This window comes from Loa loa (assembly GCF_000183805.2).
Source record: "Loa loa unplaced genomic scaffold supercont3.438, whole genome shotgun sequence".
Taxonomy (NCBI): Eukaryota; Metazoa; Nematoda; class Chromadorea; order Rhabditida; family Onchocercidae; genus Loa; species Loa loa.
Window position 1 is genome coordinate 7,535 of NW_018108618.1, and position 11,336 is coordinate 18,870.

The 11,336-nt window shown below is 33.9% G+C and overlaps 2 protein-coding genes across 2 annotated transcripts in view; both read right to left on the reverse strand.

Moving 5' to 3' along the window:
• Positions 1-5,535, reverse strand: part of LOAG_18673 (RGC/RGC protein kinase) — a gene marked incomplete at its 5' end in the record, with an annotated part of 10,413 nt that extends 4,878 nt beyond the window's left edge. Inside the window, 13 exons of the mRNA XM_020451337.1 lie at positions 174-398; positions 630-797; positions 970-1,048; positions 1,205-1,279; positions 1,416-1,513; positions 1,964-2,139; positions 3,074-3,229; positions 3,383-3,566; positions 3,742-3,813; positions 4,051-4,148; positions 4,478-4,602; positions 5,004-5,243; positions 5,438-5,535. Of these exons, the coding sequence (XP_020304885.1) occupies positions 174-398; positions 630-797; positions 970-1,048; positions 1,205-1,279; positions 1,416-1,513; positions 1,964-2,139; positions 3,074-3,229; positions 3,383-3,566; positions 3,742-3,813; positions 4,051-4,148; positions 4,478-4,602; positions 5,004-5,243; positions 5,438-5,535 (1,794 nt within the window). The remainder of the gene's footprint in view (positions 1-173; positions 399-629; positions 798-969; positions 1,049-1,204; positions 1,280-1,415; positions 1,514-1,963; positions 2,140-3,073; positions 3,230-3,382; positions 3,567-3,741; positions 3,814-4,050; positions 4,149-4,477; positions 4,603-5,003; positions 5,244-5,437) is intronic.
• Positions 5,536-6,943: 1,408 nt separating this feature from the next.
• LOAG_18674 (STE/STE20/PAKA protein kinase) overlaps positions 6,944-11,336 on the reverse strand; it is a 9,569-nt gene continuing 5,176 nt past the window's right edge. Inside the window, exons 6-13 of the mRNA XM_020451338.1 lie at positions 10,708-10,859; positions 10,531-10,623; positions 9,846-10,051; positions 9,265-9,451; positions 8,098-8,190; positions 7,763-7,862; positions 7,481-7,677; positions 6,944-7,320 (exon numbers count right to left, since the gene is read on the reverse strand). Coding sequence (XP_020304886.1) covers positions 7,096-7,320; positions 7,481-7,677; positions 7,763-7,862; positions 8,098-8,190; positions 9,265-9,451; positions 9,846-10,051; positions 10,531-10,623; positions 10,708-10,859 — 1,253 coding nt within the window. The 3' untranslated portion in view covers positions 6,944-7,095. The remainder of the gene's footprint in view (positions 7,321-7,480; positions 7,678-7,762; positions 7,863-8,097; positions 8,191-9,264; positions 9,452-9,845; positions 10,052-10,530; positions 10,624-10,707; positions 10,860-11,336) is intronic.

The window sequence follows — 11,336 nt, forward strand, 5'->3', positions numbered from 1 at the left end:
TACTGAACAAGATTTTGCATTTGAAGAAATTTGATTTTAGAAAGATCGACCAAAATTCGAGTTCTACAAAATCCTCTTCAAAATTACATTCGAAGATTATGAAGAAATCTTCGTACATTGTGATTAGCAACTAAGACATCCATCAGATTTAAAAGGCCATAATGAAAACAGACCCGAATAATATCACGAACAAAAGCTCGCTTAAAGTTTTGTTGAAATGCTGGACCAATTTTGTTATCATTGCTCAGCTTATCTGTCGGACCCGTGCTCGCATTAAAAAACACCATGTCAGCTAATGTCCCACGGAAACAATGATTCCAAATTGTATAGAATTCGGTTCGTTTGTCAAAGCATATCCCAATGAACTGATTGATATTATCGTGTACCAGCTGTTTCATCTACAACAAACATATATTTGCAAATTATTTCAGCAATTAATCATGGGAATTACTGTTTTTTTTTCGTTAATGCTATTTTATTTCAAAACTAACAACGTTACTAGCAAAATTAGATTTATATAAACATGGATTTGTTCTGGATCACAAACTAACTTCCAAGTTACGATATATGCAAGTTATTAACTTGCATATATCGAACATATTACTCTATCAATCTCTCATTTACATTACCTGATGAAGAAGTGCAACATCCGAACTATCGAAAAATAATCCTGCTTTGAGTGCATATGGTTCCACAATCACTGCCCCAAATTCGGTCATTGCAAACTCTCGCGAGCACAATAAATCTTTCAATTTCATCTTTGACTCTTGCTGCTGTGCACTTTGCATGGACATTATCTGTAAATTATGAACCAAATTTTATTGGAGTTCAGCTATTTGCCAAAAAAAATTTTATTATGATTCTTTTTTATTTAAGCATTAATTTAACACCTTGTTTTTTTCTTCAGTTTAAAATGAATTGACAGATCAAACAGGAAAAAAGCTGCTACTCGATAACAACAATATTTACCGAAGATGTTTCGATGTTAACAAACTTGAGGAGCTGATGAGGAATTGCCCACGGCATCTTTGACGTCTCACCACTTTTTCTGCGAATACATTCAGATATATTTCAAATATTTAACTTAATATATTCTCAAATAATTGCAATTGTACTTAGTAGACATTAAAAAGATAAAAAATCGGTTAAAAAAATGAGAAGTTGAAATTTTAAAATGAGAAACTAAAAAACCAGCTAAACTTACGATTTCCGATAAGCAAAAAAAGCACATAACAGCAAAATGAATGCCACTATGATCAGGAAGATTTTCACTACGCCCCTGAAACATGATCATATAAAATGAGTATTATGCCGCTTGTTAATCTCTTTTATCAAGCTGTTTCACAATTAGCACTTTCTTCGTCTAATCGTTATCATTGCCTTTCAGTTAATCAGAGTATTTGAATCAGCATTACCCCATATAGTCGCACAATTCTCCTTCGAAACCGCATAGAGGCACATCCACTGGAAAATGCCTTGTTATTGTTGTATTATAATCGGTTATTTTACCAATCTGAAAGTTTTCCAAAACGGAATTGAAGTAAAATGGGATCTAAATACTTCTAACTATTAGAAGTCTGTTGACTTCAGCTCCACAAAAATGCGCCAATAATAGAGTATCCATTTACCTCATTTATCTGGTATTAGTTATTTTGTTTCATCTTACTGAGAAGCATCAATGCAATGAACTGTCATTTCATACCCAGTAATTATTAATCCCCTGTCGCAAGTGTGGGAAGTAGTCTTTTCCGCCTGCAACGACGACTGGGGCTATTAGCAAGAGAGCTACCAGTGGAAGTTTAAAAATTTCGAACTCGTAAATCATTAAAAAGTGCAAATTGCATTGCAAAAAAAAAAAATGCAAAAAAAGCTTATTTCTTTCCATTTCTGAAGATAAAAAGATCAAAATTTTGAAATTGAGATTTCTAAAATAACTGTTGAGGTTTTATGAAACACAATTCACCAAAGTAATGCAACGTCCATTAGCTCCTTTTTTTCTGGCCAGGTCCGAGTCACATTCTTTGGTCAGAAACAACTCCGCAATGCTAACTGGTTCTTCTTGAAAAACTTCAACATATTTAGCTTGAAACGGAGTCAACCGAACTGCATATTGGTTTAACCATATTGGGCCAAATGGTCCTGCAACATTCATTTCCAACTTCTCGAAGACAACCTTACCAGAGACTTAAGTTTTAGTTTTGTATGTTTTTGAAGAAATCGAAGGGAAACTCATGTGGAAGACATGATATCATCATATTATATTTCATAAAAAATAAGAAGGAACTATTTATATTCAAATTAAAACTATAACGAACCCGTGAAATGGTTGCTTTTAAACATGTCAATCAGTGATTCGAGTAGTTTAGAGTCACTGAAATTTCGTGATGTTTGAAAAGCATTTCGAAGAAGTGTGGAAAGTAACCATGCTGATTCATAGAGCTGAGTGTACAGTATAATCGTTAGCTGAAGTACGAGATTTTCAAATATGATAAGAAAAGATCAGTAGGTTAGCTTACTGTTATATTATTGCAATGGAGGATTTCAAGGAAAAAAATGATACTAATAAAAGCCTTGTTATTATCTGAGAAACTTTGTAAGGTTTGGCAGAAGTGAAAACCAAAATTTTCCGTTCTTACAACCATTTAGCCACCTCTAAACTTCATTCCTCGTTCGTCGAGAATAATTATAATTTCGCAAATTATTCAAAAGTTAGAATATTTTCAAAAAGAAGTTTACATCATTGCTGCCTGCTGGAATATTGCGCTTTATGATTGATAAATTGTGTGATGAATAATAATTATTGATAAGCTGAAGCAAATAATATAGCAAATAAAATAGATTAAGCAAGCTTCTTTGCAGGAAACCAAAAAGTTTATTTAGTACCTCCTCAACCAATCTAAAGGGACAGTATAATTCATTTTAAATTTATACAGCCGTACAAACTTTAAATGTCGAATTCTAGTTCTGTCACACAAGTTCAAATACAATAAAATTAGGAAACACTTAAATAAATCATTTAAGAAACTTGCAATGATAGTTCCATCGAAGTAGAATTTCATAGTTTCATTTATACCGTTATTGGGAAGTATCCATGGTGGCTTAAACTCTCCAAGTACGAAAAAATCCAAGAGCACAATAACATAAACGGTTGGGTCAAGGCTAAGTTGTTTTACAGCTTCCAAAAATTCTATATAATCATGAAGATAATATCCAAATATCGGAATCCAAACTGAAATATTTGAAAGTTTAAAAATCCCAAGAAACATTTAAAAGAATGCTTATCTGTTTTGATAACAGAAAGTACTCATGCAAGCTATTCTATTTACTACCGTGTGCTGCCTGCATAACGAAACTATGAAAAAATGTAGAATTTGAAATATACTTCTGGAAGTGTTCTTAATTCCCATTAACACATCCACCAGTGGTCGAGTTACATCGGTTGTATTTACTCGAATATCGCTTAGTAGAGAAATACCGTTTAATTTGAATATCGTCCGGATATTTGCAATTTTAAGTTTGGTGGTATTTTCGTCGTCAAATGCTATCACTGACCAAATTAATACTACCTGTCGTTTAACAGATATAATGAAGAACGATAGAAAGAAGTATTCAAATGGACAAAGGACACAAAATGTTAACAGAAGAGAAGCAGAAAATAATTTACAAACTGTTGAAAAAGTGGAGAGTGCATCATAGATGATACTGAAGAGCAACAGGTGAAAAGGATCGAAATCGTCTTACCTTATCCCAACTCATTATTTTAAAGAACGCAACCAAATTGAATGCGGCATTCAGTGAGGAAATAGTTGATGTCTGTAAGATACATTATTTTTAAGTTTTAAAAGGCTGAAAAGAAACCTATAGAAAACAACGTAGTAGCGTACGAGAAATACACGTTTCCAAGAAACTGTATCATAAAACTGGCTTTTCACGTGATTCACGCAAAGCTCACTCAATGAATAAAGTTGCAGAAATGCATGTGGAGCAAGTTTTATTCACTTGAGTTCTCACGGTATGGTACTGTAGTAAGTTGTTAGCAAAAAGGTAAACCTGCACAACGGAACTGCGGTCATTGTCAAAATACTCATTGCGAAAATTGAACTGTAAAATGTTCCATTCTTTCGTTAACCTCCCAACAATATTCAAGTCTAAAAAGAAATTTAATGTCTGGTTGGACCCTGTAGATTTTACTTTTCAATGACCAAACCACTCTGCAAACTTTTACAAAAGAATAACAGACATGAATATCATTAAAATGATGAAGCCAGGTGGGAACAATTTTAAAATCAATTTAGAAAAAAACTTAGTTGTTCAAATTCACTACTATATAAGCGGTAAATCCTTAACAAATAGTAAAGAATAAAGATGATAGAGCGATTATGTGTATAAATCTTTGAGACATAGAAATCTTTGAAAGATGAAGTTTATGAATTATTAAATTATAAAATTCAATGATATAAAACTAAATTTGAGTCACCACTGTCACAGGCTGGTCCAAAAAGCATTTGAAGACCATTTTCGTAATACATTTCCGCGATAATGGCTGCATCATTGCTTTTATACTTGCTTTTGAAACAACCCATCGATGGTACTGGTAACAACCTGAAAAGCTATTTTGGAAATATTTCAGCAAAACTTGAATATTTGATCGATGTGAATGATATCAATAATACTAGAAAACTGTCCAGCACGATTTTTAAGAGATGACTTTTTGTTTTGCTTTTGAATGTTATTGTAACCATCAGTTGAACCGGAATTCCACGAGCGAAAATGAATAGTTATGATGTGGGGAACTTATTCTTGTGCTTCATTACGCAAATGTAGTAAAAGACTTTTCAGCTTCTTTCTGCTCACAGTTTCCTTTTCATTATTTGTGAATTTAACCATCGTCGAAGAGCAAATGAGAACGTTTTGAGCATCGTAAAATCCATTGAAATATCTGAACGGTGTGACCTATTAAATATTTAGCTTCATTTTGTTAATGAGAGATCAGCAAATCTCACCTAAACTGATACTCCTGGGAAGGTTGTGCACCAGATACATCATGTAGACCGGCTTGCAAAAAGTCGGGTGCCTTTGGAATTGTTGTATTTGCATAAATTAGGCCAATATTGATTACCGGTGAGGCATTAATTAGAGACACCAAAATACATAGCGTTTGCAAACAATCAAATAGTAAACTACAAAGTATTTGTTGGAAGACGTGGAGCCGAGATTCCGTAAGATTGTTTCCGGCCGTTATGCTGAAATACAGCCTTAGTTTTAAAATTTATCATCCGAGATTTCGTCTGTTTCAGTTAAAAAGGATTCACAAAACGATTTAACATGGCTAAACTGTAGGAAGTAATGATGTTTCGGAAAACAACAATGCATATTTTGACTGAATCAGTCTAACATGAAACGAACTAGCTTGTGGAAGAAATATTATAGTAAGAACAGGTAGCCGTTAACAACCGAGAGCGGCATGCGCGACAAATCTTTGTGATTATTCATTTGGCTGAAATGAGCTGATTCTGGTTGCCATAGCATCCTCATTTTGGAGCATCCTTTTAATGTCCATTACTCAGTTCACAGCCACACTCATAAGACACGTCGTTCGGATACGTACTACTCATCAGTCGAGACCACAAGCGGCAAATTCACGGGTTTTGATTTTTGATTCTTATAGGCTCAAAGCAGAAAGTGCTAAGAAATGAACTATAAAATAAATCATCAGGCTACTATATATAAAGGATGATACATACTGATAGCATGAACGATTCCGTATCTCAGCGTGAGGAAGGAGAGCGGGAAGATCCAGAAATTAATTTTTATGAAATTGGATGAATTTTTTATGAAATTGGACGTGTTACATTGGATGGATTCGCGAAACTCTGGTAGCACGGTCCTATCTTCATTACGTTATGAGAAGCGTCTTTTTTCACCATAAAACACCTGTTTCATTAAAATACAGCATTGATAGCTTCTTCCCGTATCAATTAATATGAAATAAAGACGGGACCCCAGTCCAATAAAGTAATAACTCCCCATAAGCAGAACAATGGTCAAGAAACCTGGTTTGCTATGTAGTGATAAAGGATAAATAAAGCATAATGGAATACCGCTCTAAAGTTCTAAAGGAAGTTGAGAAGGCACTGTCAAGTGTTGATATTGATCGCAAGATAACAAATTTAAGTTACTGATAACAAATTTATTGAAGTTGAAAAAGGAGAAAAGCAATATAACAACAAATTTACGTACAATATTTTGAAATGATATGACATATAAGCGGTAATAAATGTAAAGCAATGAATGGTAAATGGGAGGCATCTGCCGGTCAGTATTTGAAAAATTCATTAAAACAGGACCAAGCTAGCAGCAAATACACTAAACAGAAGTAACAATGGAAAACAGATTAACACATAATAAAAGAAGTAACAATGAAATGATTTACAAAAAAAAAATTAGGGAAAATGGCATCCGATTTTTTCTAAGTTTCACGTACATTCTAAGGACCTGACAACGTAAAAAGATAAAACAGCGAAATATTTCACCTCACAAAACGCGCTAGTTATGAAGCCAACAAATCTGTCTGAAAAGCATTAATGTATACTTAATGTTGTTTCATTAACAAGCAAGCATTAGAGAGCAGAACAGTTCTAACAATGAAAAAGAGACAAAAATTTGGAAAATATTATAAGAAAATTGAAATATGGAAATGAACAGGTTGAGCAATGAACTACGAATCATTGCAGAAAATATGACAATGTTGCAATAAAAGAGACACTGTAAAAGTCAACCTTAAGTAATATCAGCCTAAACGCATCTCACATTTTTGTGTCGACTAAATGGTTAAACGAAACATAATAACATAAAAAATATTTAGGTCCATATTGCGGTGCATGGTAATGTACCGCAAAACGAATGGATATGCAAAAAAAAAAAGTTAAAATTACAAATTAAAGTACCTTAGAATTTCGGATTATAAATTAGAAATATTAATTGGAAATACCAGTAAATATCGAAATGGTGTTTGAAATGCCTGGAACGTGATGTACTCCTCGATAAGCCCTGCGTTAACTAAATAGAATTTCATGTAAGCAAACGAAAATCAGCTTAAGTTGAAGCGGCAATACTCTTTTTCGCGGCAATGATCAAATGATACAAGGTGGCAAGTGGTTTGGCACATTTCAAGAAATGATGAGTGAGCAACTGGTTGGCCGAGTAACGCTCATCCACCGACACTTCCAGGGCACAATCGATGAAATCACGGAATGAAGGTGAGAGTGTTTCACGCGATGGAAAATCTGGTTTTCCGTTCGTCGCTATCAGATAGATGGCCTGTATTTATTAATTGTTGAGTTGTATGTTGTAAAGAGTAAAATTACAGTAAGAGCTCTTACAATTCTAATTAAACATTCAAGTAGATAAGAAAGCTAAACCATCAGTACCCGTTAAGCAGAAAATCATTTTTGAAAGCCGAAAATGAAGAAATTTTTACCCTTAATGGGTTTTCGTTCAGATATGGTGGTTCGCCCTCTACCATTTCGATTGCCATTATGCCCAGTGACCAAACATCAACTTTGGGCCCGTACTGTTTTCTAGTCACTACCTCTGGAGCCATCCAGTAAGGAGTGCCAACCATAGTTGTACGTTTGCTTTGTTCTGGACTTATCTGTGCGCAGAATCCAAAATCAGCTGTAATAAAGGAATATTTAAGGAAAACGAACAAACTTAAATTCCAATTCTTACATTAAAAAAACAAACGGATAACTGGACATACTCAGCTTTACGGAGCCATCCATCCCAAGAAGGATATTGTCTGATTTGATATCACGGTGAATCACATGTCGATTGTGAAGGAATTCCAGTGCTTGTAGTACCTGCAGTATAATTAAAGGGCTATTGCAAGACAGTTTCACAAATAGTTTCGCACTGAACTCTTATTCTTTTCAAATTGCGCTATTCATTAACCAACTCAATGGAGAATCAACCAGTTGAGAGATGGAGATATCACCACTAGAAGACCTACCAAACAGATCACTCACAAAAACTAAAGATTACGGGGAATGGGAAGCATTAATCCATTAGCTGAAGTACAATATTGGAAACGCTCACTTCTCTGCACACAGCGGCAATCATTCCTTCTTCCATTTGACATTCTGTTACCACATCCGTCAATGAACCACCTGCCAGATATTCCATTACCACCTGAAAAGACATATCATACTTCATACACACAAGAACAATACTTAGTTTCCTCAAACGTCATCTTAGGCTACAAGCTTTCAAGCTACATCCATGCAAATGCGGCCTCTCAAAATGAGGGCTTCTGAGAACTTTGTGGATGGAAGACGGCTTTTATAGCCAAAAAATTTCAAGCATGCAGTACACTTACTATGTTTTTTTAACACCCCGGAAGATATGTATTTTGCAAAGCAGTTATTGCTCTAATTAACAATATATAGATAATGACGTTCTTTTCAAACTGTAGAACAAGCCATTTCTAGTAACAGTGCTACGATGCACAAGTTACAGAACTGCAACGTGCTTGTCTCGATAATTTCCCTTGTCGTTGCACAACTGCACATCTTTGGTTACACGATGACAGTCCGGCTTATTTGGCAAGGAAATGCAATTTTAGAAATGCTCCATGGTATAGAACTCAGGAGTCTTTCCAACTCACTCATCTTCAATCCACTTGACCAAATGAATTATACAGCTTATATTAATTGAATATGAGAACATAGAAAATGTGTATATATATATGATATATATGAGAAAAATATATATGATATATATGAAAAAAAAGGAAAATATGAGAACATAGAAAATATGAGAACATAGAAAAAGAAAAAAAAGAAAAGATGAGTGAAGAGTAAGGAAAGACATTAGCTGACTTCTCGAAGACTATCAAGTTGACACGTAGAAAGTTTATTATTGAACATAATGCAAAAATTTCTATGTCTTAAAATTAATCTTCATCGATATGAATGAAATCGCTCATGTCAAACTTATTTTTATCCGGTAGCAACATTTATCTCCAGCATGATCTTCTTTTCAGAAAATATTAAAACAAATCTCTTTCGAAAAACCCATTCTGTTTTTATCAGATCTTAATTTAAAAGTTCACGTTCGCTCCGCTTTTCTACCACTAATCAAATAACACCAACTCTTCTGGGTAGTAAATCTGATGTTTTCAGGAATTCCAAGATTGAAAAGGAACATTAAAATGTTAAGGGTTTGAACGATTTATAATGGAAATAACACATGGAAAAAAAATACCCAAAGATCGTCACCGACGAGATAAGAGTCAAGATAATTAACGATATTAGCATGCTTGTTCTCACGCATCACCAGTATCTCGTTGATAATAAGCTCCTTCTTAGGCTGCTGTGCCAAATTCATTTGCTTTATTGCAACCTCCGCACCTGTACTGATTTCGATTGCTGTGAACACTGATCCCGATGCCCTACAATGAAGCGTTAATTAAACTCACTTTAATTAATTATATATAAATGTGACCAATACTTCCCCCTATTCAGGAAAGCCTTGAAAAAAATTGACTTTAGAACCAGTCCAATAAATCATCAAAGAAGATTCACAGATCAAATGTACTAACAAACAAAATACGATTCGACTAAGTTAAAATGTACCCATTCTCCAATGAGAGATGGAACTTATTTTACGATAAACGACGTCAATTAAAGGAACTGAACCAAATTTTCAGTTTCAAGACGTGTTCACTTTTTTACCATCTGAAAACCTTTTTTTATCGTGTTTCAGCATATAATGATCACTCTACCGTTGCTTTTCAAAAAAAGTAAGCATAGAAATAGTGCTGGCAAACAATGAAAACCTATTACCCAGAACCAATTTTATCCACTTTTTGATATTTCCGATCTGGATTTCCAATAGTAACAATTGTCCGTAATTTGGCTAACACCTCGGTATCAGATATTTTTTTTCGACGCCCCGTTGATCGATTAGTGAGACCAAAATGACCGCCGGTTATTAAAGCATTGTTCATACATAATTCTATCTTCTCTTCATCCATTTTTGGTTTCGTATACTAAAATAGATTCACTTTAAATAAACAGCATAAGTAATCTATAAGTCACCTATTATGTAAAGTAATGAATTACTTTACATTTTTCATTACTTTACATAATAGTCACCTATTATGTAAAGTAATGAAAAAATCACCTATTATGTAAAGTAAAAAATAATGAAACACACAAGTAAATTTATAAGAGATGCAATTTCAATTTTCAAGCTATCCTTCTGAATGAAAAACTGATCTGAAACGTGGTGAAACAGCAAAGCAGTAATGCAATAAATCCAAAAAAGATTCAAGAATCCAATGTTTGCCGCAAGCACTATTAGCTTACAGCAAGCACTGTTTAGGATCTTCTTCACTGCAACTTCAGAGATGATTGCACCGCTTCCTCCGTATGTTTTTTGTAATTGCAAACTTCACAAACTCTAACCACGAATTTCATAAAATAATTACAAACTTTATAAACTAATTAACGAACTAAATGAACTTACAATAGATATGGTACGAGCAGGACGGTCAGGTATGGGTGGTGCCGGGACATCACCCGATTCATCATCATCAAGAATTACAGGAGCTGCATAATCCTGAAAAGTTCAATAATTTCACTGAGATATATAATACTTTATCAAAAGGACAAAGTAAATGAAAGCCAACAAAAAAAAGCGAACCATAGGGTGCGAACTATGCTGATCGGTAACTGACGACGAATGTGATGAATTACTGTTACTTCCTGAAGAAAGATGTTCACTGGTACTGTAACGTGTATAGTTACCCAATTGTCCGCTTTTCGGTAAACTCGTATGTGTTGATGCTGTCAATCCTGTAAGAAATTATACATCATGAAACAGAAATTCAGCTGAAGACAACAACATTTATAACTGGATGAAGAAACCTATCGTACTAGAACGTTAAACGATGATAGATGAGCTTTCTAAAATAGTGTTTAATTAAACGATGATAGATGAGCTTTCTAAAATAGTGTTTAAATAGGACGAGTATATTACTGTGTTACTATGTCAATATAATACCATACTATCAATGTGATTATTCATCCATTCAACTGCATACCTTAAAATTGTTTATACCGCATAAAGAATTGCATTGTAAAATTATTAACTTTTTACAAATAATGATATAAAGTTATTAACTTTTCTACAAGGAATGAAGTGAATAAACTTAATGATTCGTGTACTTTATCCTACATTAATTACAGCCTTACAATTTAGGAGGGCTGTACTACACCAAGAAATCACGCAAAAATTATTTCTATCTCTCGAACAGAATGAATATCTTTATG